General features: G+C 49.3%; 2 protein-coding genes and 2 long non-coding RNA genes across 6 annotated transcripts in view; 2 read left to right on the forward strand and 2 right to left on the reverse strand.

The window, feature by feature from the left end:
* The window catches only part of MKNK2 (MAPK interacting serine/threonine kinase 2), a 44,740-nt gene extending 38,672 nt beyond the window's left edge, over positions 1–6,068 (forward strand). Inside the window, exon 14 of the mRNA XM_079960759.1 lies at positions 1–6,068. Within this exon, the coding sequence (XP_079816885.1) occupies positions 1–262 (262 nt within the window). The 3' untranslated portion in view covers positions 263–6,068.
* On the reverse strand, positions 5,950–13,980 carry LOC307207298. The gene is made up of 2 exons (XR_013834619.1): positions 13,912–13,980; positions 5,950–6,792 (listed from the first exon to the last, which is right to left on the reverse strand). It is a non-coding gene; the product is annotated as an uncharacterized lncRNA (long non-coding RNA).
* The window catches only part of BTBD2 (BTB domain containing 2), a 22,179-nt gene continuing 9,027 nt past the window's right edge, over positions 13,820–26,971 (forward strand). For all 3 annotated transcript variants that reach the window (XM_079960721.1, XM_079960719.1, XM_079960720.1), the window contains exons 1-5: positions 13,820–14,310; positions 18,310–18,429; positions 20,526–20,682; positions 21,480–21,585; positions 23,511–23,708. In XM_079960721.1, the coding sequence (XP_079816847.1) occupies positions 13,859–14,310; positions 18,310–18,429; positions 20,526–20,682; positions 21,480–21,585; positions 23,511–23,708 (1,033 nt within the window). In that variant the 5' untranslated portion in view covers positions 13,820–13,858. The remainder of the gene's footprint in view (positions 14,311–18,309; positions 18,430–20,525; positions 20,683–21,479; positions 21,586–23,510; positions 23,709–26,971) is intronic.
* Positions 16,559–26,971, reverse strand: part of LOC307207300 — a 113,402-nt gene continuing 102,989 nt past the window's right edge. The window contains exon 2 of the long non-coding RNA XR_013834621.1: positions 16,559–17,985. This is a non-coding gene — a long non-coding RNA (uncharacterized lncRNA). The remainder of the gene's footprint in view (positions 17,986–26,971) is intronic.

The following is a 26,971-nucleotide window of genomic DNA, read 5'->3' on the forward strand; positions in this document are numbered from 1 at the left end:
GAACAGCTGTGCCAAAGAGCTGACGTCCTTTGCGGCCGAAGCCATCGCCGTCAACCGCCAGCTGATGCGGGACGAGGAGGAGGACGAGGCTGCTGTGGAGTCGCACTCCCCCATCATCATCAAAGCTACCTCACGCTCCATGCAACTCTCTCCGCCGTCCGAGTCGAAGCTGGCCAAGCGGCGGCAGAAGACCAGCATGGCAAAATTGGACGCCAACCAGCATCTGGTTACCCCCTTGGTCCTGGTGGGGGATCACATGTGAACGCCCGTCCCCCGGCTGCGTGTACATCCCCCCCCCAATTTCGGACAATATATCTATATATGTATACTGTTTTTGATAGCTAGGGGGGGAAAGAAAAACAAGATCAGACCCCTCTATTTCAAGTTGGCTGGATTCCAAGGATCTATTCTTTCTTTTCTTTTCGTATTGTTTCCTGGTCTTGTTTTGAACACTGGCTCCTCTCGACTCCCCCCCCCAACACTTCTCCCCTCTTTTTTTCCTTTATAAATCTCTCTTAAAGGAAAAAAGAAAAAACCAACCTCCATATTAACTCACCTATAGTTTTTTTTTTATTAAACCCCCCCCCCACTAAGATTGCATTTTGACACACGTGTAATATATTTTCGCTTTTTTAAAACAAAAAATAAATGGGTTTCCCTGCCCCCAACTCCCTCCTGCTTCTTTGGAAATACCAGGTTGACATGCGCCCCCCCCCCCCCGAAAAGCTTAAAAAACACACCAGGCTACTGTTGCTCTGTTTTCTGTTGCCTCTTTTTTATACTGTGAAAATATTGGGGGTGGGGGGGAGGCGCACCCTTAAAAGTCCTCAACTTTTTAAAGGTAGCATTTTAAGTATTTGGGTGTATTATTCCTTTTTTTCTCCCCATTTCCTTTTTTTATGTGTTTTTGCTGTTTCTCTTCCTCCCTCCCTTATTTCTAAAAAATGTTTTGTTTCATTTTCAACCTAACAGAATTCTAGAATTGAAAACAGCAGCTGCGGTTTGAGGGGGTGTGGCGTGTGGATTTAGGTTTTGCCCCAGAAGGGATTGTGGGCGCTTATGGGGGGGGGGTCGGGTTTGTAAAGATCCATTTGATTGAGGTGGTGATTGTGGGCAGAGTCCCTTCCCCCCCCCCAATACACCCCCCTGAGAGCTGCCGATTCTGTAAGATTTGGGGTGGGAGTGTTTTGGGCTCTCCAGAAGTTGTCCCGAGAGAGCCGGCCCAGAGTATCAAGGGGGCCGTTCTTGTCCACCCCCCACCCCTGCCCCCCAAAATAACACAGCCCATTTTGTTTCAAACCCAGGTTCCCCCTATTTCTGTGGGGAGGAAAGAGATTGGCATTGATCACGATGGATTTGTTGCTGCCACCCCCATCCCAAAATGGGTTTGTTTTGTCTAATGGAAAAGTCACGGCGAAGGAAAGAAAAACAGCCCTGAAATTTGCACAACCGCGTGCTCCCACCCCTGGCGCCATTGGGCTCCAGCTCCTGTCCGTGCTAAGCCAGCTCAGCTGATGGTCAGGAAGAAGATGGGCGTTGTGTATCTGGGGCAACAACTTCCAGAGCTGTGTTTCTCAAACTCCAGCTGTTCTGGGACAACAACTCCCATGATCCCTGTCTAGCAGGACCATTGGTCAGGGATGATGGGAACTGTAGACCCAAAAACAGCCAGAGACCCAAGTTTGGGACACACTGTTCTAGAGGATCGCTTTTGGGAGGTTCTGGGTGGGGGTTGTCTCTTGCTGCAGCTGTTTCCCGTCCGTTTTGCGGCTGTCCCTCCCCGAGCGAAAAGTTCGGTCTGGTTCAGAGGGAGTCTTTGACATGTGCCTTGCTTGGGGTGGGTGTTCTTGTCTGCCGTTCTTCCATCCGAGGGGGTCTGCAGAGAGACCCTCCTACCAGCGTTGTTTGCAAGGTCATGGCATAGCTGTGCCCAAACCCCAGGCCCTTTAAGTGGGGCTGGGGTGGGTGCCACCCTCTTCCCTCCTTGCTGGGTGGGTGACGGGCGATGGGACTCTCTGCGTCACCCTCTTTGCATTGTGCAAAGCGATGTTCCTCTGTCCTGCGATGGGACGAGGCAAAGCTCCATCTCGAGGACTCTCTTCATTAGTTCTCAAACCATTTCTTGGAGGTTGTAGCCACAGACGAGCGGTTTCAAATAAAATGTAAAGAATTGCCCAGTGGGCCCAGGAATGACAAACCAGCACTGGCGGATTCCCCCTGGTTTGTTGTTGTCGTTTTAAGTTCGCTTTATTTCAGTGTGGCAGCTCCCCCCCCCCCGGCTGTTAAACTCCTGTCCAGATGTGCATATCTGGAATTTTGATACGATTGTGTTTTCAGAGTGATAACTTCTCTTATTCTCTCCCCCCCCCCCCGACTTAAGAAATACTATGCAATAGTTGTCTAGGTAGAGATAGATGATAGCAAAAAAAAAAAACTTTTTTTTTTTAAATTCTTCAGGTAACCCTAACTTCCAGCTGTGGGTGAGAGGCGTAATTGGGTTGTGAAATAGTTTGGCTTGACTGGTCTACTCCTTCCCTCCCACTTTGGACCCCCGCCCCCAAAGAAAACCACAAACAGGGAATATGGCATCTGGGCTTGTGTCCAAAGTCATTCATACTTACAGTTAGACCGATTGGCATTGATTGACCTATGTAAGTGCTGTCCATCAATTTCAGTGGTTCTGCTCAGAGTATGATTCCACTCCCACCCCCTTCGGCTGTGAAATTTATCGTCGCTTCCTTTTCGCGAACATTCAGCATCTAGCATCCTTTCAAGGGGGATGGGGGGGGGGTCAGATTGGGATGTGAGGTTCACTGTGTAAAGTTAGTGAGAGGTTTTCTTTTTTTTAAGGGGTGGGGAACCCCTTTATCTTTCTTTTTAAACTTTGTTTTGCAACACATTTTGTTATTTGGTTGTAGAGCTTCATCTTAGGTTAAGAAATACTTGAACATCGGACGGCTGTGCACCAATGCCGCCTTCTTTTTGGTCAGGAAAGCTGTCTCAAGGCTGCGGGTGATGGCTGTGAAATTGTTTTGGTGTGTTTCACCCTTCCAGGGCAAGAAGCGAAGGCAACTCTTTGCATCTGGGACAGAGAGTGGCAGTTTCTACACTGCTTTTGCTTGCAAGAGCATTCGCAAAAGATGTTGCAAGGTTAGCTTCAGTTCCTTTGGTGTAAAGACGGGAGATTCTCTCCCCCTTTCTCGGCTGTTATCTAAAAAGCAGATTTTCTAATCTGTTTGGGACCGCTTCCTTCTTTGGGCTTATTTTACCTGTCCTAAAAAAATCTGGGAATTGCCGACTTCTGAGGACATAGAGTCCTCTTGAATGTCCCCGAGATCCTGCACAGTTGTACAGTTCTCAGCAATTGGGAGCCAAAGTAGATGTGCAGTTCCCAGGATGCCCAGCATTGGGACCCACGGTAGATGCACAGTTCCCAGTGTCCACAGTACTGGGAGCTACAATGGTTCAGAAACGGGTTTTAACGTTTGCAGTGGCGACGTTAAAATGATAGCTGATTTCTCCCTGGGGTGGGTTGTTGTTTTTTTGCGGCAGGGGCAGGGTGCCGGGCGTACCTTTGAAAAACAGCATACCCTTGTTTTTAAAAGCAGATCTTTTGAGCACAGGAACGCTACCTGTGACGTTTTTTGGGTTTTGCCTAAGCCCAATTATTCAGTACTACACCAGTACTACGCATGTAATATCTCAGAAACACATAGTGGTTTCTACAGTAGAAGTTGCAGATAGGTAAGTTGGTCTGCAGCCGTGTTGGTTTCTCCAGAAACAGCGTGGTCCTCGTATTCCGCTGACCCTGTTCAGGCAGTGGCGACCGTAAGGTCCGCGAGTGATCCTTGTTGCCTCTGAGAGGGCCAGATAATTTGTATGGGATCATGTTCTTCTTCTGTGTTAGTGATCCTGTTTTGGGGAAGGTGGGTGGATGAGCGCCCCCACCCCACCCAGTTCATTACTGAAGGGCCAAAATTCAGGAGTGCTGGAAACTCCCTCAACAACAAGCCCATGTTGAGTTGTCGACTCGCAGGGTTGTGGTTAAGCTTGTGTGGTTTGGCTTTCGAACCAAAGTTCTTTGGCGAGAACCACTCCCTTCTCTTTCTCTCTTCCTCTCTTCAAATAAAGGGGACTTCTCAGGATAATTTCAGCGTGTGAAGGACTGCTCAAAGGTTTCCTTTTCCCAACTTGAGTCTTTTTGACTTTTGCCCGACGTTTAATGAAAACAAAACGCCAGAGAGTGTGCATCATTGAGCACTGTTGCAGAATAAAATGATTTGGAGCGCTTTAATCTGGCTGTTGCGGTTCTTCGCTCCCCCTTTGTGCTTATATACCTTCATATGCCTACCCTCTCTGGCCAAGGGTGTGCATTATTTTGTGTGTGCAAGCGGGCAGTGTGCTAGGATCGCGCCACCACAAAGTACCTGGATTTGGTAGCAAACCAGCATTAGAAATCATTCAGCATAATGGAATCAAATCCCATAATGGAAGTTTAATCAAGTCCACCTCTTCTCTCCTGAGTGGTGAATGACTTGCATCTTTGTGTTTGGGTTTGAGCGTAGCTGAAAGTCGACTCTTCCCGCTCCCCCAATTTCTGATCGGGTGAAAACGCCAGACGATTGTGATGGTTTGGCACATGGTCATATTTGTTTCTTTAAAGAACTGCTGTGGTGAAGATAGAATATCCTGCCTTCCCATTCTTGCATTGCCAAGTCAGATCAGGAACCCAGCCTTGCTTGGTTGGGGTTGGCTTTTGCCAACATAGCGATGAGCTCCCCCCTCCCCCCCCCCACTCCCCAGCTTGCTTAAACTGGGGAGGTAAGAAATCCGCTTGAGTCCTAGTGGGGACACACAATAAATTGCATTGAAAACAACAGTTACGGCTAACTTGTCTAGTTCCCATTTCAATGGGGTGAGTCATGATTAGCAAGTGGGCTGGATTTTCTCCCCATGCCCCCCCCCCAAAATATATTTAGGCTTTACATATGTGTGTGTTGAAATTTTGTTTCTGTTTAATTCTCAGGACGTGAGCAAAATCCTGATCTTTCTCCTTACTCCCGCGATTGTGCACCTTTTCGTTTGTGTGACCAAAACTGGTGGTGCTTTGATTTCTTTTTTTCCACCGCTCAATTCAGAGATAAAACATGTGTTTTCTTCCTCTTCTTTTTAAGGCTCCCTCCCTCCCTCCTTTATTGGGAAATAAGTCTTCACACTACAATACACACCAAAGCTCAGATCTTTTAACATGCAAGGAATTCTGGGCTTTGGAAACGGCGAACCACTTGCTTGAACACAGGTTCCCCTCATCCTTGCCCTTTAAGAATACCCTTTATTGGATCGCCTTGAAGTAGCCGCCCACAATCCCCCGGGTTTGGAAGCTGGAAGAGTTTAAACTGAGTTCAAAGTTACTTGTCCCCCATAGAGATATCCCGTGTACCCTTTTGACATCCTCTTAACCAGCCTTCTCAAGGTTGCTTTCCAGGTATACTATCTTTGGTTTGTGTTATCTCTCCCCCCCCCCCCCCGCAAGTCTTTAAACTGTGCATGGATTTTTAACCCTTATCTTGCCAAAGTTCTTAGTTTAAACTTCTCTTTCTTCCACCAATCCTCCCCACCAAAATGTTTTTCTTTGTGAAATTCTTTTATTGGAAAGCATATTTTTTTCTGTACCTCCTTATTATGAGTTGTATTAACTGCAAATTTGAGGTGGTGGTGGGAATGTCATCGCTTTAAACGACGTCTCCTTCCTCTAGATTTTACGTTTCCTTAGATGTTGGTTAGCAACATTTTACTGTGAAAATCTGTTCCTTTTCACGTCCCTTTTTCTTTTCTTTTTTTGCGGGGGTGGGATTCAGTCCAGGAGAAATATTTTCCTCTGGTTATCAGAAAGACTGCCAAAGGTTTTGTGGAGCTTTTAAATTTAAGTGTTTTTTTTTTTTGGCGGGGGGACATGCAGTCACCTTAACATACCGTTGGGGACTCTTATGAGCAGCAAGTCCTTCAGAAAGGGACTGGTTTAAAAAAAAAAAAGGAGAAATAAAAAAAAAGAGTAAAAAACATAAAAATATATAAAAAATAAAAACTTATAAGACAACAGCAACCAAGCACTTTATTAACTGATACAGCTTGATGGAATTTTTTCCTTCGTAACATCTTGTTGATGCCAGAATTTTTTGTATTCTGTTTTGTAAGAATTTAATAAATGCATTGAAACACATAAATGAATTGAATGTTTTTGGAGTTGGGGTCTGTTTGTTTTCCAAAATAGAAATTTTTAAAATGCTACTTAAGGTCCCCCACACATCCCAAGATCCTCTTAGAAATGGCGGTACAACAAGTGACATATCGCAATGTCTGCAATAAGGATGGAGCTATACAAGGGCATTGACTGGCTTCACGGTCTTCCCCACATCGTGATTTTTGCAAAGCACACAGAAACATCATGATTAGCAATACATTGCCGGGTGAAAAAAATATGAAACCGATATCACAATATAGACTTCAAACAGGTATTGGACGATATATCACCCAGCCCTACGGGCAACCAGCGTAGCTTTTTTTAAAAAAATTGGGGCTGATATATAAATGGAACCCCAGTCAGCAATCTGGCTGCTGCATTTAGGACCAAAGTGAAGGTTCTGAGTTGCCTCCAAGGGCAGCCCCACAGACAGTGTGTTGCAGTAGTCCAGTCAGGAAGTTGCCATGGAGTCCATTTACCAAGTCATCTCTCTAGCAACCAGTTCACCATCATTAAAGAGAAGGGTCAGCGATTATCCGGGACTGGAAGCCCTATTCAGGGAAGTTTTTAATGTCTGACCTGACCTGACGCTTTATTATTTTTAATATTTTGCTGGAAGCCACCCAGAGTGGCTGGGGAAACCCTGCCGGGCGGGCGGGGTATAAACAGTAAAATGATGGTAATGACAACGATGACCATAGGAGTCTAGTGGACGCAGCTGCACACCGCAGGTGTGGTTGTTACACAGATCGTCCCCATGTGATGGCTAAGCCAAATCATGGCTTAGCCTCAGGTAGCGTGGCGAAAGCAGGACAGGAGACAAGAGCAGTGTGGCTGCAGTCTTTTCCCCAAGGGCATATCTGTTGTTCACACGAAGCCCGGCGGGTGGGGAACTTCAAGCCTTGGGGGTGGGATGTGGCTCTAGGGGTGAAAAACTGCTGCGTTAGCCAGCACTGAATTTTATACGCCGCCCATCTTGACTGGGTTGCCACTGCCACTCTGGGTGGCTTCATTTCCAGGATTGTGGCCGCTGGCAGCTTCTAGGAGCCAAAGGTGAGAGCTGAGTGCTGGTGGGGAGCAAAGGTGGACAAACTGCCCCAGAAGGAGCAGGATGTGAGGCCTGCCTTTGGCCAATTGGTGCCAAAGAAGGATAGAACTTTCTTTATGTATGCGATAACAGCAGCAAGAATACTCATCGCGAGGTACTGGAAGACACAAGATCTACCCACCTGGGAAGAATGGCAGATGAAGTTGATTGACTATATGGAACTGGCGGAAATGACTGGCAGAATCCGAGACCAGGGAGAAGAGTCGCTGGAGGAAGATTGGAAAAAATTTAAAGATTATTTACAGAAATACTGTAAAATTAAGGAGCTTTAGAAAAAAGGTGGAAGAAGTTATATGGCTTTGGCAGAAATGTTAGAAGGAACTAGGTATAGATAGACGGTTAATGTATTAAAAGGGGAAAAAATTAGGTTACAATATGTTAAAATTAACTGCAAGACAGAAAATAGATGAAGATGGAAAGGACTTGCTGAAATAGTTAATTGAAGTGGAATACAAAAAGGGAGGTGTTGAGGAAGTCAATGAAACAAGGGTATGAAAGTTAAGATTGAAAAGATTGGAAGTGTTTTTAATTGTTTTTGTTTTGTTTTGCTAATTTAATGTTTTATGTAGTGTTTTTTTGTTTTTGTTTTTCTATGTTTAACCTTTCTTTTTTCTTTTTGTAATTTCCAAAATCTTAATAAATATTATTAAAAAAAACAAAAAACCAGAAGGAGCAGGATGTGTCTCCCGCCACCAGAAGGTACATTACATGTTTAGTCGTGTCCGCCTCTTGGTGACCCCCTGGACCAGAGCATGCCAGGCCCTCCTGTCTTCCACTGCCTCCCGCAGTTGGGTCAAACTCATGTTAGTGGCTTTGAGAACACTGTCCAGCCATCTCGTCCTCTGTCCTCCCCTTCTCCTTGTGCCCTCCATCTTTCCCAACATCAGGGTCTTTTCCAGGGAGTCTTCTCTTCTCATGAGGTGGCCAAAGTCTTGGAGCCTCAGCTTCAGGATTTGTCCTTCCAGTGAGCACTCAGGGCTGATTTCCTTCAGAATGGAGAGGTTTTATCTTCTTGCAGTCCATGGGACTCTCAAGAGTCTCCTCCAGCACTAGAATTCCAAAGCATCCATTCTTCGGCGATCAGCCTTCTTGATGGTCCAGCTCTCACTTCCATACATCACTCCATACACCCGGGTTAAATCATCTCAGGGCCATGAATGAATGTCAAGGTAACCTTGGGACAGTTGCTACCTCTTAGTGCAACCTACCCCACAGGGTTGTTGTAGGGGGTAAAATGAATGTGTTGGTGGTGGCAGATACACAGCTTTGCACAGCTTGCTGGATAAAGGGTGGTGCATGTAAAAATGTCAGACAAGCCCTGTAGCAGGATCAGACCAGAGACTCATCTGCTCCAACATCATCTTGGATACAGCAGTTGTCTATATGCCTCTGGGAAACTCACCAGTGGGGCATGATCACCTTGGCAACCTCCCTGTTCCTCCTCCCCAGCAACCGCGATTCTCAAGAGTATCCCGCCATCATGACTAGAAGCCTTGGATAGTCAAAGCTTCCATACAGGTGAGCAAGAGGCCCGGGTTATAAATAAGGCGAATGCAGCTATTTCAGGCACATTTTGAAAAGAGTTTTTGCTTTCTGGTTTTTTCTCTGTGACTCACCTCTTTAAGTCTGACCTTTTGATGCTTGAGCTATCTTTTAGGACCCACCCTATTCTTGCGACTAGTATTTTTTTCATATTGAATTGTTGAATATATGCAGGCTACCCTGGGACGTTAGAGTGACGGGTGGGTAAGAAACCAAATAAAACAATTCTGTGCAATATTAATCCCCCCCCCAATGTTTTCACAATCACCTTCGAATCAGATAATTGCATTGTTTCACGAGTTGACTTTCCACCCTCATCCGCAGTGTTTTTCTCAAACCTTTTCTACTGCGTTATGTCCTTATTGCAAAAAAAAAAAATCCTCTATTACAATTATTTTGCCATTTTTCTTCCATGGCTTTTCTCGAATACTGCCCACGATTTCATTTGTCTGTAATGCTTTTCCAAAGTCCATGAAAGGCCTCTATTCTTCTATGAAAAGTTCATCGTTTTCATATCTTAATTTCGCTGTCAGCTTTCTGCTTGGTAATAAAACCATTTACCTTATTTTTCTCTCTGCCTTCAAGAGAGATGGGTGGCTGGGTGTATTTAGTACATTTGGAGGGGTTTTGTTTGTTACCAGCAAATTGTGCTTACCAGAGGGTTCACCCGTGAATCACAAAGTTTAAAAAGAAACAGTCCAAAGGGAGGCTGAGTTGGGCAGAAAGATTAGATGTCACGATGGGTGTCTTTCACCTCTCCAAATGGCAAGGAGAGCCTCTGGGAAAGGGAAGAACGGTTGACAAATCTGCTGAAAATAACCCTCCGTAATCACATAGAAATCTGCATCTTTGTAGGGTTGGCTGCCTTCCTTAACCCTTAAGTCTGATCTATTCATTCGGGAGCTGGCTTGTTCCATCCCTGGGCTCAGGAGAGGAACACTGCAGAACTGGGAGAAGATTCCCAGCATTATATTGGAATGATTCACTGTTCCTAAGTCTTGCCCCTTCTTCCAATGTGCCTCCGATGGAAAGGGGGCACTTCCTTTAAACGCCCCTTTGCTCCTAGGGTGGCAACAACTCTGGAGGTGGTAGTTGCAGAGCCTACACGGAAGGACAGGTAATCTTATTTATTTCATACTGCTTGGAAAGCGCTCTCGGCGATGCACACAAACAAAACTGGGGACAAAGCACCTCCCTTTGGGAGGAGGAAGAACAATGGATGTCAAGGGGGAGCAGCTACACAAAACCACTGCACGCTGTCTAAAATGCCATGAGAAGCTTTGCTGAATCGTGGCTGTGAGATTTTGTACATCAAGTAATAGGGAAGCTAACAAGGCTTGCTTCCAAGTGAAATGTATGAATAGGGATTGCAACGTAATAGTCCCTCTGTGTGTGGGGGGGGGGCACTCGGCAGGTCCAGATTTATTTTTACTTATGTTTTTAATCTGCAGGCAGAAGCTAGCTCTCCTTTACCACGTCTGTTCATCCTGCGGTCTGCAGCAACCTCTAGTGTTCCTTTGGTGTGTTTCTTTAATGAAGGAAGGGATGGCGCTCCCATTACATTTCCTTTCCACTGTGGAAATTTCAATGCACTATGCACTGAAAGCTGTATCAAACTATTTAAAGTGGTTATGGCTTTAAAGAATTCTGGTAACTGTAGTTCTGATGGTGGAACAGCATGGTGGACTCTCCTTCAATGGAAGTTATTAAGCAGAGGTTGGACAGCCACTTGTCAGCATAGAGCCAACTCCTAGGGATTGAGACTGTCTCGCCAGAGTGGTGCATGCTCTGGTTATCTTCCGCTTGGATTACTGCAATGCGCTCTACGTGGGGCTACCTTTGAAGGTGACCCGGAAACTACAACTAATCCAGAACGCGGCAGCCAGACTGGTGACTGGGGGCGGCCGCCGAGACCATATAACACCAGTCTTGAAAGACCTATATTGGCTCCCAGTGCGTTTCCGAGCACAATTCAAAGTGTTGGTGCTGACCTTTAAAGCCCTAAACGGCCTCAGCCCAGTATACCTGAAGGAGCGTCTCCTCCCCCATCGTTCTGCCTGGACACTTAGGTCCAGCTCCAAGGGCCTTCTGGCGGTTCCCTCACTGCGAGAGGCCAAGTTACAGGGAACCAGGCAGAGGGCCTTCTCAGTAGTGGCGCCCGCCCTGTGGAACGCCCTCCCATCAGATGTCAAAGCGATAAACAACTACCTGACATTCAGAAGACATCTGAAGGCAGCCCTGTTCAGGGAAGTTTTTAATATGTGACATTTTAGTGTACTTTTCATCTTTGTTGGAAGCCGCCCAGAGTGGCTGGGGAAACCCAGCCAGATGGGCGGGGTACAAATAATATATTATTATTATTAATATTATTATTATTATTATTATTATTATTATTATTATTATATTATTATTATTATTATTATTATTATTATTATAGGTCACTTTGGTCCCCCCTGCATACCAGAGACTCTCTAGCTGAGATCCCTGCTTGGCAGGGGGTTGGACTAGATGATGCTTGGGTGTCCCTTCCAACTCTAAAGATCAGAAAAAAATTTCTGGCAGTCCAAGCCGTGGATCGTTCTCTCTTGGGAGGTGCTGGATTCTCCTTCCGTTAAATCGGAACCAGTGAAGGTCCTAAGTGTCTGGAGGCAGTTGGAGGATGGATGGCAGCTAATGGATTGAGGTTGAATCCTGACAAGACAAATGATGTTTTGGGGAAACAAGGGGTGGTTGGGACTTCCTGGTCCTGAATGGGGTAACTGTGACCCTAAAGGACCAGGTACACAGCCTGGGGGTCATTTTGGACTCACAGCTGTCCATGGAGGCGCAGTTCAATTCTGCATCCACGGTGGGTGTGTCTGCCAGCTCCATCTGAAACCCTCCCGGCCTGCTCTGTGTCTCACCAGAATGGTCCATGCTCTGGTTTTCTGCCGCTTGGACTACTGCCATGCGCTCTCTGTGGGGCTACCCTTGAAGGTAACTCAGAAATGACAACTAATCCAGAATGCAGCAGCTAGACTGGTGACTGCCAGAGGCATACATATATATATGAATATAAGTCTCACTTTCCCCCCAAATTCTGACTGTGAAAAGTTAAAGTGTGGCTTATAATCACGACCTTACGGTATGCAGCCAGGAACGCAAGGCAAACCGCGCCAGGAGCTCCGCAAAGTGGCACCTGCCCTGTGCGTAGTCTCCTGCCCTCTCCCTCAAAGCCGGAAGGGGAGAGCAAGGAAGGGGAAAGGCCCTCAGTGCAGACCCCCCCCCCAAGTATGTAGCCAGGAGAAGCGAGGAATGGAGCAGCTTATATTCAGGGTTTTTTTTCTTTCCCCCCCCCCATCAATTTTAAAGGTGCGGCTTATATTCGGGCCAATACGGGTCCTAAAGGATCTTCACTGGCTCCTAGTATGTTCCATCCTCCATCCTGGACGCTGAGATTCAGATCTGAGGGCCTTCTGGCGGTTCCCTCGCTGCAAGAAGTGAGGTTACAGGGAACCAGGCAGAGGGCCTTCTCGGTGGTGGCGCCCGCCTTGTGGAACGCCCTCCTATCAGAAGTCAAGGAGAAAAATAACTATATTTCAGAAGACATCTGAAGACAGCCCTGTATTGGGAAGCTTTTTAATGTTTGACGTTTTATTGTTTTGATATTCTGTTGGAAGCAACCCAGAATGGCTGGGACAACCTAGCCCATGGGTAGGCAACCTAAGGCCAGGGGCCAGATTTGGCCCAATCACCTTCTAAATCTGGCCCACGGCCTGCCTGGTGTTTTTACAAGAGTAGAATGTGTGCTTTTACTGTATTTTTCGGCCCATAGGGCGCACCTAGTTTTTTGGGGGGGGAAATAAAGAATTTTTTTCCCCCCCCAGGCGCGGGGCTGGGGCGGGGGAAGCCTGAGCTTCCCCCGACCCCAGAACAGGAAGCTCTCCACAAGCCATGGGAGAGCTGCACGAAGCCCGAAGCCTGGGGGGCGCTGAGCTCAGCGCACCCCCAGGCTTCGGGGTGCAGGCACCTCTCCCCAAGCCGTGGGAGAGCTGTGCGAAGTTGCGCAGCTCTCCCACGGCTTGCGGAGAGCTTCCTGAAGCCTGGAGAGTGAGAGGGGTTGGTGCGCACCGACCCCCCTCGCTCTCCAGGCTTCAGCGAAAGCCTGCATTCGCCCCATAGGAAGCACACACATTTCCCCTTCATTTTTGGAGGGGGAAAAGTGCGTCCTATAGGGCGAAAAATACGGTATTTAAAATGCATCTCTGGGTGAGTACATAGCTGTCAACCTTCCCCTTTTTTGCGGGAAATTCCCTTATTCCAGCGCTGTTTCCCACTGCTTCCCATAGATATCCCATAGACTGATCCCTTATTTTCAAGGCTGCTGATCCCTTATTTTCAAATCGGAAAGTTGACAGCTAGGCATGAGTAGAATGTGTGCTTTTATTTAAAATGCATCTCTGGGTTATTTGTGGGGCATAGGAATTTGTTTACCCCCCCCAAAAAAAAACCCCCAATATGGTCTGGCCCCCCACGAGGTCTGAGGGACAGTGGACCGGCCCCCTGCTGAAAAAGTTTGCTGACCTAGCCAGACAGGCAAGGTATCAAGAATAGAGCCCTCATCGTCATCATCAGCACCATCATCCTCCCTGGCTGCATTGCGGGGGGGGGGTCAGACTGGATGACCTTGGGGGTCCCCTTCCAACTCATGCGACGCTTCATGGGGGGCGGGGCGGCCTTTGAAGCGGGGCCTCCCTCGCTGAGACAGCCCCCCACCCCACCCCCGCGCGCATTTGGCCGGGGTCAGACTGGATGACCTTGGGGTGCCCCCTCCCTCCTCCTCCTCTGCGCGCGTGTCTTTGGCGACCCCCCCCCGGCGTCTCGTCTGAACGTTCCCCGCCTCCCTCCTCCTCCTCTTTCCCCGCCTCCCTCCTCCTCCTCTTCCCCCCTTCTTCCCTCCTCCTCTGCCGGCCGCCGCCCCTCGCAAAATGGCGGCCGGCGCCGGGCCCGTGGCGGGCGGAGGCCTCCCGCCGTCTTTTACCTCAGCCGCGGCGTCGCCTCAGCAGCAGCAGCAGCACCAACCGCCACCTCCTCCGCCTCCTCCTCCGCCTCAGGCCGGCCCGGCGGCGGTAGCGGCGGCCTCCTCTTCTTCTTCTTCTCCCCTCACGCACAACCACCGCGCCGGGAACCCTCTGCCGGCCTCGTCGTGTCCGGCGTCCGCTTCTCCCGCTTCGCCGCCGCCGCCGCCGCCTTCCCCGTCCCCTCCCGCTGCTCCGCCGCCGGCGCCGCCGGGCCCCCGCGAGCCGGCCTACAACTGGCAGGCCACCAAGCCGACGGTGCAGGAGCGCTTCGCCTTCCTCTTCAACAACGAGGTGCTGAGCGACGTCCACTTCTTGGTGGGGAAAGGCCGAGCGGGGGCCCAGCGCCTCCCCGCCCACAGGTAGGAAGGAAGGAAGGCAAGCCCACCCCCCCAGCCTGGAGGGCCGCCACCCCCCCGCCTCAAAAAGGGTCGTATGGCGGAGGGGGTCAACATGAGGGTCGTATGGCAGGGGGGGGTCAACATGGGGGCCGCCACCCCCCCGCCTCAAAAAGGGTCGTATGGCGGGGGGGTCAACATGAGGGTCGTATGGCAGGGGGGGGTCAACATGGGGGCCGCCACCCCCGCCTCAAAAAGGGTCGTATGGCGGGGGGGTCAACATGAGGGTCGTATGGCAGGGGGGGGTCAACATGGGGGCCGCCACCCCACCTCAAAAAGGGTCGTATGGCGGGGGGGTCAACATGAGGGTCGTATGGCGGGGGGGGTCAACATGGGGGCTGCCACCCCCGCCTCAAAAAGGGTTGTATGGCGGGGGGGTCAACATGAGGGTCGTATGGCGGGGGGGGGTCAACATGGGGGCCGCCACCCCCCCGCCTCAAAAAGGGTCGTATGGCGGAGGGGGGGGTCAACATGGGGGCCGCCACCCCCCCGCCTCAAAAAGGGTCGTATGGCGGAGGGGGGGGGTCAACATGGGGGCCGCCACCCCCCCGCCTCAAAAAGGGTCGTATGGCAGAGGGGGGGGTCAACATGGGGGCCGCCACCCCCCCGCCTCAAAAAGGGTCGTATGGCAGAGGGGGGGGGTCAACATGGGGGCCGCCACCCCCCCGCCTCAAAAAGGGTCGTATGGCGGGGGGGGTCAACATGGGGGCCGCCACCCCCCCGCCTCAAAAAGGGTCGTATGGCGGGGGGGGTCAACATGGGGGCCGCCACCCCCCCACTGAATCAATAGAAATCAATAGAAATGCATAACTGCATAAGAACCTACCTAAGGACTCTCTATGCCGTGGTGTAGCGTGGGGGGTGCAGGGGGGGCTGGCCGCATCGGGTGCAACATCTGGGGGTTAGGGGGCGCAAATCCACAGGTTAGGGGGCGCAAATCCACAGGTTAGGGGGCGCAAATCCACGGGTTAGGGGGCGCAAATTACTTGCCTTGCCCCGGGTGCTGACAACCCATGCTACGCCACTGTCTCTATGGGCTCTTGGATACCCCATAAAGGAAAAAGGGCAAATGGGTTTTGTTTACAACGGCCCCCCAATAACAAATCCTGGCTAGGCCCATGCTTAGGAGCCCCCCCCAATATCCCATGCCTTTTTGAAATGGGGAGCAGGGGGAGGGGGATTGTCAGGTTGTTGTTGTTTATGTATTTGGGGGCGACCCTGTCAGATGGGTGGGGGGCAAATGAATGATCACAGCATTAGCATTTTTATGTTGTGGTTTTGTGTTGCGACCGCCCCCAGAGTTGCGGGAGTAGGCGATGTGCAAATTGAATGAATGAATGAATGAATGAATGGATAATATATTTGCGGGGGGGGGGGAGGTCGTGCACCCACCCACACGTAAGTCAATGGGCATTGCCATTCAGATAGTGTGAGCGCACTACGTCTTGTGGCCAGTTATACAGGGCAGGGCTTATCTGCCTTCCCCCCCCCCCAATATTTTATTCAAGTTAGCACCCCTGGTTGGGGGGCAAGTAGGGAGGGACAACCCCCCCACCGCTGACCTACTTAAAGGGACGTGGAAAGAGGGCCATGGGGAGTAGGGGCCTTTTTCAAGGGGGAGGCTGAGAACAGTTAAATTTGGAGGGCTCTTAAGGGCAAGTTATTATGGGGGGGGCAGGTTACAGTGGGGTTTTGAGTATGATTGGGGGGTGGAGAGAACTGTGCTGTACACATCCCCCCCCCCCCCCCGGTAGGCTGTCATTCTTTGGATGTGATGGACTTGGCTGTTCTTTATACCGGTAGTTGTTGTTTGTTATGAAAATATGGGTAAAGTTATGGGACAGGAAGCTGGGGAGAGGGGGGCAGTTGTGGGTCCGAGAGAGGTGTGTGTGTGTGTGTGTGTGTGTGTGTGTCTGTCTGGGGTGGGGCGGCTGCTGGAGGCTTTTGCTGCTGAGAAGGGCTGTGGGGTGGAAGGGGGCTTCATAGGGACAAATGGCTGTGCAAACAAGGGAGCATCTGTGGGATAGGGTTTAAAGAGGATGCCAAGGGTCCTGGGTTCAATTCCTGACATCTCCAGGTAGGGCTGTGAATATTCCCTGCCTGGAATCCTAAATAGCTGCTGCAAGCCAGTGTAGGCCCTACTGAGCTATGAGGTCAGTCCCATGAGGTCGCAAATGCATCCTTGCTGGACTGTGTTGTCTTATGCTATTGATTTTGTTTTTATGAATTATGGATCTCACTAGGATTTATCAGATTGCATTATGCTGTGGGATTATATTTAATGGGAAGCAGACTAGAAACAAAATGAGTTTCCTTATTCGTAGCTGGCTTTCCTGATGCACCTGCAGGCAGAGCTGTAAGCTAGCAAGGAGTGAGCTCCTCCAATTCTGGCATGTTAGAGGTTCCGAGTTGTGGCTGGTTACACACTTACTACCCAAAACTAGGGGGAAACTTGCCCTGGAAATATGCCACCATAATTCTAAGTTACCTAGGTCCACCGATCGCTTTATAGGAGGGCACTATAGCGTTCGCTTCGCGTGCAGAAAGGCCCCAGCAAAGATGCAGCCAGTCTGCGTTTGGCTTGCTTGCTTTTGTTACAGACCAATTTGCTATTGGGCAGATAAATTGGTTGATTTTGAACCACAAGGATGTTCACCCTGAGCATCTGGTTGTTCTTGGCTTTGGGCAAGAAAAATGATCCAGCCTTTAGGTGGAATGGATTAATTTCTACAAGCGTTTTACGTCATGCGTTTTCTGAGCAAGCATGTCTCCTAATTGGTTGCTGTAGCAGTTAAAAGCATATCTGTTTGCAAATAGAGCTTTTGTAGTGCCCAGGAGCGTAATAAAAAAACCCCCATCTGATCTTGCAAGTTCCTGTGCCCTTTTACACTATGGAACTGATACCTGCTTAGTGTCAGGGCAGCAATTGTGTTCTGAAAGGTTTCTGCCTGGTTCTCTCTCCCTCTTCCTCCACGTGTTAAGGACACTAAGCAAGACCATTGCTTTGAAGGTGGAGGGTCCAGAACTTTGCAGAAGCAAAGGCCGGTAGCTGCACATGGCAGATCGATGTTGCTCCCGTGTTCAGATGAAGTAAAAGCCTGTTGGGTTTTACTTAAGTTCTTAATGCAGTCTAAATATTCACAACTTGCACTGTAAAACAAACAAACAATTTATTCTGCCATGAATTACAATGCTTGAATTTGGAAGTCATGTTTTTATTCGTGCTTCGTTCTTTTATGTTGAAAAAACACCTTTTGACAGCCTGTTTGAAGGGACGCGGGTGGCGCTGTGGGTAAAACCTCAGCGCCTAGGACTTGCCGATCACATGGTCGGCGGTTTGAATCCCCGCGGCGGGGTGCGCTCCCGTCGTTCGGTCCCAGCGCCTGCCAACCTAGCAGTTCAAAAGCACCTCCGGGTGCAAGTAGATAAATAGGGACCGCTTACCAGCGGGAAGGTAAACGGCGTTCCGTGTGCTGCGCTGGCTCGCCAGATGCACCTTGTCACGCTTGCCACGTGACCCGGAAGTGTCTGCTGACAGCGCTGGCTCCCGGCCTATAGAGTGAGATGAGCGCACAACCCTAGAGTCTGGCAAGACTGGCCCGTACGGGCAGGGGTACCTTTACCTTTACTTTTGAAGGACTAAAGAGCATAGTTTTCAATACATTTGTGTAACATCCAGGTATCACATGGTTGTTAGGGTGCCGGATAAGTTGATAACAACCACAATGTAAATAAACCTGATCTAAGTCTGTTCCTTTTTTTTAAGCATCGTTTTTATTACTCTGTTGTGTGAGCTGTGCACCAGAGGTTCTGAGGAGGAAGACTTAACTTCAGGGCAGCGCACTGTGCAATACGGTTATAGCAAAATCTTAATTTGTGGTTCTTGTTGTGGGGAATGGACGAGATTCAGAGTGCAATCCAGTCAATGCCGGAACCCTCTTGTTTGTTCTTTCCAAATGTCAGGTTTGTGCTGGCTGTGGGCAGTGCGGTCTTTGATGCCATGTTCAATGGTGGGATGGCTACAACGTCCTCCGAGATAGAACTACCCGACGTGGAACCGGCTGCTTTCCTTGCTTTGCTGAAGTAAGCCCCCGCTTCCTCAGGAGGAACACAGTTCTCCAAAGAAACACCAGGCAATCGCTCTCCAGGGGCTGGATTCTTCTAATAGCGGAGCGCTTGCTTCCCTTCTGCTTTTTTAAAATTTATTTTTAAAGCCACTAGCTCTCATGGTTATATAGAAATTTTGGGGGAGGATTCTCAAGACGCCAAGCCTTCAGATTCTGTGCAACACCTTAAAGTGGCCTCCTGCCCCACAGCCGGCCTTTGCTTTTCTGTTGAAGTTCTCTTTTCCATCTCCCTCCTTCTTGTAAGTCCTTGAGCAGATTAAACCCTTTTCTCTTACGAGGCAGCAGGGCTGTGCTTCTGAGACCTGGGCAGCCTTAAGAGCCCGGAGATTTGTCTTTAAGTTTGTCCCTTTACCACTGGGCCTGCCTTCACCAACATGGTGACCTCCAGGCATTGGTTGGGGCTGATGGGAGTTGTAGGGACCCCCAAGGGTCTTCCAGTCTGACCCCCTGCAGTGCAGGAATCTCAACTAAAGCATCCAGGACACATGGCCAGCCAGCCTCTGCTTAAAAATCTCCAAGGAAGGTGAGTCCACCACCTCCCTAGGGAGACCGTTCCACTGTGGAGCAGCTCTTAACATCAGAAGGTTTCTCCTGATGTTGAGTCGGAATCTCCTTTCTTGGTTCTTTGGTTTGGGTTTGGTTTGGTTTGGTTTGGTTTTCTGCTCCAGAGCAGCAGAAAACAAGCTTGCTCCCTCCTCCAGGTGACAGCCCTGAGATATTGGAAGATGGCTCTCATCTCTTTTCTCAGTCTCCTCTTCTCCAGACTAAACATGCCCAGCTCTCTCAACCGTTGCTGATGAGAGAAGCTCCTCGATTCATCCCATGGCATCAGCAGCCAGGGGGGGAGGAAAAGACCCTGAGTCTGAAATCCTGGAGAGCTTCCAGTCAGTGTAGACAATACTAAGTTAGACAGAACCAGTCTCCTGACTCGGTATGAGGTAGCTTCCTGCTTTACTAGAACGGAGATTTGTGTGTGTGAGAGAGTTTTAATGAACATTTCAGCTCCAATGTTTTTGGCTGCAGTCCACAAGGAGTTTGTTTTATTTCATTATTTGTTTATTTCTGCAGTTTGTCGGTCCTCCTTTGTCATGTCGACCTGACCCGCTAGGGCAGTTTCCAACAGTTCACTAAGTACAATAAACACCTAAAAACGTAACAGTTGTTAAAAGCAATCCAACTAATAAAACAAGCGTAGACATACAGCATAAAAGCAAATAAGAGTAAGTTACTCCCAGGGGGTGGATTGTGTGTGTGTTTGTGTGTGTGTGTGTTTGTGTAGCTCGTGGAAACCGAGCTTTTAAATAACCCATGGAAAGCCAGACTGAATCAAGTGAATATACTTTTTAAAAACAAACAAAAATTGAAGGTCCAGGTTTGTTTGAGAGGCAGTATGGTGTAGTGGTTAGAGTGCCAAACTCTGTCTGAGGATAGCCAGGTACAAATTGCATCGCACCCCTTAGTCACAAAGCTTGCCAGGTGCAGTTTGAGCAAGTTGCTACCTCTCAGGCTAACATTATCCTCACACCCAACCTTGAGAGTTGAAATGGAGGAGTACAGTATTATGCTCTTTGGAAGCAGTTATTATTATTATTATTATTATTATTATTATTATTATTACCCCGCCCCTATGGCTGGGACTTTCCAGCCACTCTAGGCAGCTTTCAGCACATACAGAAACATAACAAAACAAGCTATAAATGTTATTTAGCAAGTACGCATACCTGCCCTGCCCAGCCTACCATGCTCTCCACTCAGAGAGGTCCATCTTTAATTTTTAAAAAGAGGTTTCTAGTCCTCCTTGTGCCTGAAAATTGCAAGAAAGAGGAGGCAGACACCTCCAGGCTTCTGATGGTGTGCTATGACTGGGCTGCTGCTGAGTCAGGTGCAAAATGGAGGACCCCACCCCCCACCCCAAACTCCCATTTATGGGCACGGAGAACCCTTCATACCTAACAGCTAACTTATTCCATGCTAGTGCTGTATCTTAAGTCAAAATCCTTGTTTTTAATTGCAGCAGTGCTTTCTTCCTGCCCTCCCTGCTCTCGCTCCCAGGTTTCTCTATTCTGATGAGGTTCAGATAGGGCCAGAGACCGTGATGACGACCCTTTACACCGCTAAGAAGTACGCTGTCCCCGCGCTCGAAGCCCACTGTGTGGAGTTCCTCAAGAAGAACCTCAGGGCAGATAACGCCTTCATGCTCTTAACGCAGGTATGCTTGCACAGGAGGTTCTGTGCTGGCAGAGGCTGTCGCGAGTGGTGGTCCCAACTGAACTGGAGGGCGTTGGAAAAGGTGGTGTAGGCTGTGCCGACCAACCTCAGCTGCCCCCCAGTTCTTTGCTGAGACAATGCCTTTCAAACTCTATGTGGAAAGGTTGCATCATTGGGAACTTCTTAGTTCAGAGAAGATAATGTCAATTATTATTATTTTATTATTTATACCCTGCTCATCTGGCTGGGTTGCCCCAGCCACTCTGGGCAGCTTCAAACACGTATGAAAACATAGTAAAACATCAAACATTAAAAACTTCCCAATACAGGGCTGCCTTCAGGTGTCTTTTAAAAATTGTGTAGTTCTTTATCTCCTTGACAGCTGATGAGAGGGGCTGTTCCACAGGGTGGGTGCCACCACTGAGAAGGCCCTCTTGCTTGGGTTCCCTGTAACTTCACTTCTCGCAGTGAGAGAACCCCCAGAAGACCCTCAGAGGAGGACCTCAGTGTCTTGGCTGAGTGATGGGGGTAGAGACTCTCTTTCAGGTATACTGGGCCGAGGCTATTTAGGGCTTTAAAGGTCAGCACCAACACTTTGAATTGTGCTTGGAAACGGACTAGGAGGCATTGAAGATCCTTTAGGACCAGAGTTATATGGTCCCGGCGGCCACTCCCAGTCATCAGTCTAGCTGCCGCATTCTGGCTGCTGCCCTCCATAGAGTGTCCCCCCCCCCCCCCAACATTTTAATTAACCTTGTATATTTTTATTTCACTTGCTGGCTGATGACTATCTTTCAGGCCAGACTCTTCGATGAGCCCCAGCTGGCAAGCCTTTGCCTGGAAAACATAGATAAGAACACATCTGACGCCATCAACGCAGAAGGCTTCACAGATATTGACCTTGGTGAGTAGTCTACTTTGCAGGCTCAGTGGGGATCGTAGCGTTGGTCGGTTGCTTGGATAATTCTCTGTACTGCTTGGGTTCTGGCTTCCTGAAGGGCTGGAATTGAGCCTGTGCGAATAAAGGAAAAGACAGGGGAAGCTGTACTATTCACAGAATGCTCCTTGAGCATTTTCAAATTCACGATATGCATTTTTTTATTTAAAAAAAACCACACACACACCAACCCCCAAGTTGCTAGTCCCCATAGCTGCAGAGCATGCTGCCAAACAGTTCATGCAAAACCCAGCAGGGAGAAGTAGCCGAATAAGACTTCTAGCAAAGGGGAGGGAGTTCTTGCTGTGCCCCTGGGCAGATGTGCATAATTACAAATCTGATTCCTGCAGATTGGCACAGCACTTCATGGTTGTTGTGTTTTTTGCTGGTGTGTGTGCATTTGCTGTTTCGGATACTAGCCTTTGAGGGTCCCACGTTGATCCCAGAAACAACCGATTGAGGCTGTGCCAATTTGCGTCTGAGCTGAAGCGCCCCTTTGGGCTGCCGGTGCGGAAACTCAGCATGATTGAATGCTCCACTGTACAATATCTTGTTTTAAGATATTCCTGTGCATAGAAAGCTTGTGCATCAAGGGTTTTGGCCTTGCCATATCCCTACACCCAATTTTTATATGTGCATTGTGTGTCTTGTTTATTATTTATTTTAAATGCATGCAGGAGCATTTAAGCATGCAAGTTTGAAGCAAAACGACACGTAAGCCAGGAGACAAGCCTCATTGGTCGGTATTTTGTGTCCCAACTAAGTCGGTCTCTGCGTCAGGCGGCAGAGAGGACATTCTGTCCTTCCGTCTTCCACCAGCCGAATGCCACAATGCCCATTGTCTGGCACACACAGGATGCTTGCCAGCAGAGGTCTCGTTTGTGCTGCTGCATTCCTCCCAAGCCTCGCAGGATGAAAAGGGCGAGTGGGAACAGGGCAGGGCAGCCAACAGTAGCAGCGGTGGCTGGCTTGCCCCATGTGCAGCCTTCCTTCCGTCACGGCGTACCTCTGCATACGTGCGGAGACTGATCCGTGCAGATTTGAGCCCTGCTTCTTCATCTGTGGCAGCGATCGTCAGGCTGCTTTGGGGAAAAGTTCTGGTCTTCTTGGCAAGGAGATCAGATTGAGAGAGCCAAGCTGCCCGCTAGAACAGCCAGCCTTTGCTGTGTTGGGAGTGTTGCTGCTGCAACTCTCTGAGCTTCCTGTCCCACTGACCTGGTGATACTTCAGCTTCACCCAACAAGGTGCTTAACTTGTTAGCTCGGGTGTTAGCTCCAGGGTGTTGCTGTACTACAACTCCCATTGTCCATAGCCAGCTCAAGGATGGCAGGAATTTTACCCCCAGTGGGGTTTTGGGACTGGTCTGGAGAGTACGTGCTCAGGTCTGAGCACTGAGGTTGACAGGACCTGGCTTTTGCCCTCACGTGAGAGCTGCATTTGCCCCAGAATTCTCTGTGACTCAGAGCAGTTGGCTCAGTATGTGAAACTTTTCTCAAAGCTGCCTTTCGAAAACCAGTGAACCTCCCAGGTTCCTTCCTTTCCTGGATGAAATGGCAATGAAAACAGCTCCATGCCGTCCCCGTTTGCCCTAATGTGTGGATAAGGGAGCCTGTGACCCTTAAGGGGATGCCAGCTCCCAGAAGCCCCAGCGTTGTCAGTGGTCGGGATGATGGGAGTTGGAGTCCCGTCAGCATCTTAGATGTTGCAAGAAAGAAACAGCATTCCTTCTGTGTGCAAGAAATGGGAACATGCCTCTTCTCAGATTAGGGATGAGGAACAACCGTGAGCTGGCAGCTGGTGTGGGTGACGGAAATAGCTGTCCCTTTTCCCTGCCCTCAAGCCCTATATCGCCCAGGGCCTGCAGCTGACGCCCCACTCTCCTTGCCCGACAGATACACTGGTGGCTGTCCTAGAGAGGGACACCCTTGGCATCCGCGAGGTGCGCCTCTTCAACGCGGTGGTCCGGTGGTCAGAGGCTGAGTGCCAGCGGCAGCAGCTGCAGGTGGTCCCAGAAAACAAGCGGAAAACTCTAGGCAAAGCCCTCTCCCTCATCCGCTTCCCCTTGATGACCATCGAGGAGTTCGCAGCAGGTAAAGCGGGGAGCCCTTCTTCAAATCCAGGGGGTCTGGAGACTTAGCAGTTGAAGGTCACAGGACCTTCATGGGACTTTCTGTTACTGAAGAGCGGTCCCCTCTTGGACTACTCGAGGGAGTATCATAGCTGAATGAAGTCGCAAGCAGGATTCAAAATGTAAGCAGCAGAAGGGAAAGACTTCGATTGCAATAGAGGAAATAACTGTCGGATGTAAATGTGTCACATAATGCAGCAGAAAAAAAGGGTGGGAACAAAAACATCATGGAGTTAAGGGTTAAGGAAAATAAGTATTAAAAGTTGAAGTTTTCTTTTTAATTTAATAAAAAATTAATATTAAAAAATGCCTAGGACCTTCTGGAAAGCAGGTGCTCTGCTGCAAAATTCTAGGGTCCTTCCCCTAAATGTAAATTAAGATTCTAGTCCTCAGGAACAGAGGTAGCTGCCTTTTGCCGAATCAGACCTTTGGCCCATCTAGCTCAATATTGTCCACACTGACTGACAGTGGCTCTCCAGGGATTTGGGCAGGAAGTCCTTCTCAGGCCTACCTGGGGGTGCTTTTGGGGACTGAACCTTCTGTACGCAGAGAGGGTGCTTGCTCTCTTTCACAGAGCAATGGCTAGTCCTGAGTCGCCCTCTGGATTATTTTACTGGAAGCTGTTTCGGCCTGTTCCCCGTCTCCCCAAGGCTGCTTGCGAATAAATAAAAGCCATTAAAATAAATGTGCAGAGTTACGTGTGCTGCCAGCTCGCGCAGCCCTGCAAATGCCTCCTGGGAACAAAGAGGCACTTTTGCCGCTTGCCGTGGAGGGCAAATATCGAGGGGGAAGCCAGGCAGTGATGCGGAGCAGGAAATATTCCACTGCTGCCGCCGTTTCTTCTCCATGGGAAAATTCAGTTTCTGAAAAAACAGATTAGTAACACAATGGAAACTACAGTAGTCAAACTGGTTAGTTTCCATGTTATAATGAACGGCATCTTTTAACGGCATCTCTTGCAGGCTTCTCATGAACACCTGGTTGGCTCAGCGTGAGGGCAGGATGCCGAATCGGGTCCCAACTGATTTTGAGGCAGCATCGGGAAGTTTTCCAATTTATTCCCCCCCCCTCCTTGAAAACCCACATCAGTGGGGCTGGCTCTGGAGGGCAGCTTGAGGTGCTGTGACAGAAGGGCTCGGGGTGCTTGCAAGAACCAAAGGGTTCAGCGGATTGGGCGTAGTGCCCCCTTCTCTCCCCCCCCTCTCTCTCCGCCCACCCCCAAATCCCTGGTTGTTGATAAAAGTTCATTGACTGGTTCATCAGCAAAAGTGAAGGGGTTTGTGGCTGGAACATGTAGGAATGTGTAGGACAGTTGGTGTTGATAACTCCCAACGTTGCAGTTTTGATCCCCTCACGGTCCCTTCCAGATCTGCGATTCTGTTGTTCTATTTATTGCATCTACATCCCACATTTTCTCCCAAGAAGCACGTGCTTCTCCCTCCTCCTCATTTAATCCCCAGAGGGGATTAGCTGCAAGGGAAGTTAGGCTGAGAAGCAGTTACTGGCCGCAAGGTCACTCTGTGAGCTTCATGGCCAAGCGGGAATTCGAACCCTGGTCTCCCAGATCTTATGCCACTAGACCACAGTGGCTGCTGCGAGGAAACTGTTAGCAAACCACAGTTCCCAGGATTACCTGGGGAAAATTGTGATGGTTCAAAGTGGTATAGGTAAAAAGTAAAGGGACCCCTGACCATTAAGTCCAGTCGCGGACGACTCTGGGGTTGCGGCGCTCATCTCGCTTTATTGGCTGAGGGAGCCGGCGTACAGCTTCCGGGTCATGTGGGCAGCATGACTAAGCCACTTCTGGCGAACCAGAGCAGTGCATTGAAACGCCGTTTACCTTCCTGCCAGAGCGGTACCTATTTATCTACTTGCACTCTGATGTGCTTTTGAACTGCTAGGTTGGCAGGAGCAGGGACCGAGCAACGGGAGCTCACCCCGTCATTGCGGGGATTCGAACCGCCGACCTTCTGATCGGCAAGCCCTAGCTCCGTGGTTTAACCCACAGCCCCACCCGCGTCCCCAAAGTGGTGTAAGAGTGCTGTAAATCTATATTGTGGATGCAGCACCCGCTGGCTTGGCTCTGACTGGGTATTTTGCCAGCACGCGATGAGGCGTTCTCGGCAGCCATTCTCCAGCCAAACATTCACACACACTACTTGGGGGCAGAGAATCCGGCCTCTGCAGTCGAGATCTTTCTGAACAGACTAGCAGCTGTGCTGCCGCCACACCTTTTCCTCCAGAGCAAATATTTGCTGAAGGGCTTTGCGGCCAGGAACTATTGGCAGCACACAAAAGCTGTGAAGCAACTGCCTGCCCCCCAGTGCCCCGGATTTTGGATAAAGTGTGAGAGTGTATGATGTGGGCAGGAGGACGCTGTCCATCATAGAATCACAGAATGGTAGAGCTGGAAGGGACCCCTAAAGGTCATCCAGCCCAGCCCCCTGCAGTGCAGGAATCTCAGCTAAAGCTTCTGGGACAGAGGGCCATGGGCCATTGCTCAGCGGCAGAGCATCTCCAGGTGGGATGGGAATGCCCTCTGTCTGAAACAAAGTTGGAAGGACGTTCAATTCAGGGATGAATAAGGCCAAGGGCCACATGACCTGAGGCACATGACAGTGGTGGGCGGGGCCAGATGCTAGTGCCTGTGCATACTACTACTAAGTTTATATGCCACCCATCTGACTGGGTTCCCCCAGCCATTCTGGGCAGTTTCCAGCAAATTAAAACACAGTGAAACATCACACATTTAAAACTTTTCCTATACAGAGCTGCCTTCAGATGTCTTCTAAAAGTCAGATAGTTGTTTATTTATTTGACATCTGCTGGGAGAGTGTTCCACAGGGCGGGTGCCACCACCGAGAAGGCCCTCTGCCTGGTTCCCTTTAATCTCATTTCTCACAGTGAGGGAACTGCCAGAAGACATTCAAGGTGGACTTGAGTGTCTGAGGTGGACGATGGAGGTGGAGACGCTCCTTCAGGAATATAGGGCTGTTTAGCGCTTTAAATCTCAACACCCAACACTTTCAGTTTCATTAGACGACCCCGATTTCTAGCATTGTGGCAAAAGGAGAGGGTCGTTTCTCCTGTCCTTATTTTCTTCATATCGTGTGTCAGCTTTGTAAGCTCTTTCCTAGAAACATGGTAGCAGTGAATTGTAGTTTTGGAGTGGAGCGATATTATTATTATTATTATTATTATTATTATTATTTATTATTAGTAGTA

This window comes from Podarcis cretensis (genome assembly GCF_951804945.1).
Source record: "Podarcis cretensis genome assembly, chromosome: 18".
Taxonomy (NCBI): domain Eukaryota; kingdom Metazoa; phylum Chordata; class Lepidosauria; order Squamata; family Lacertidae; genus Podarcis; species Podarcis cretensis.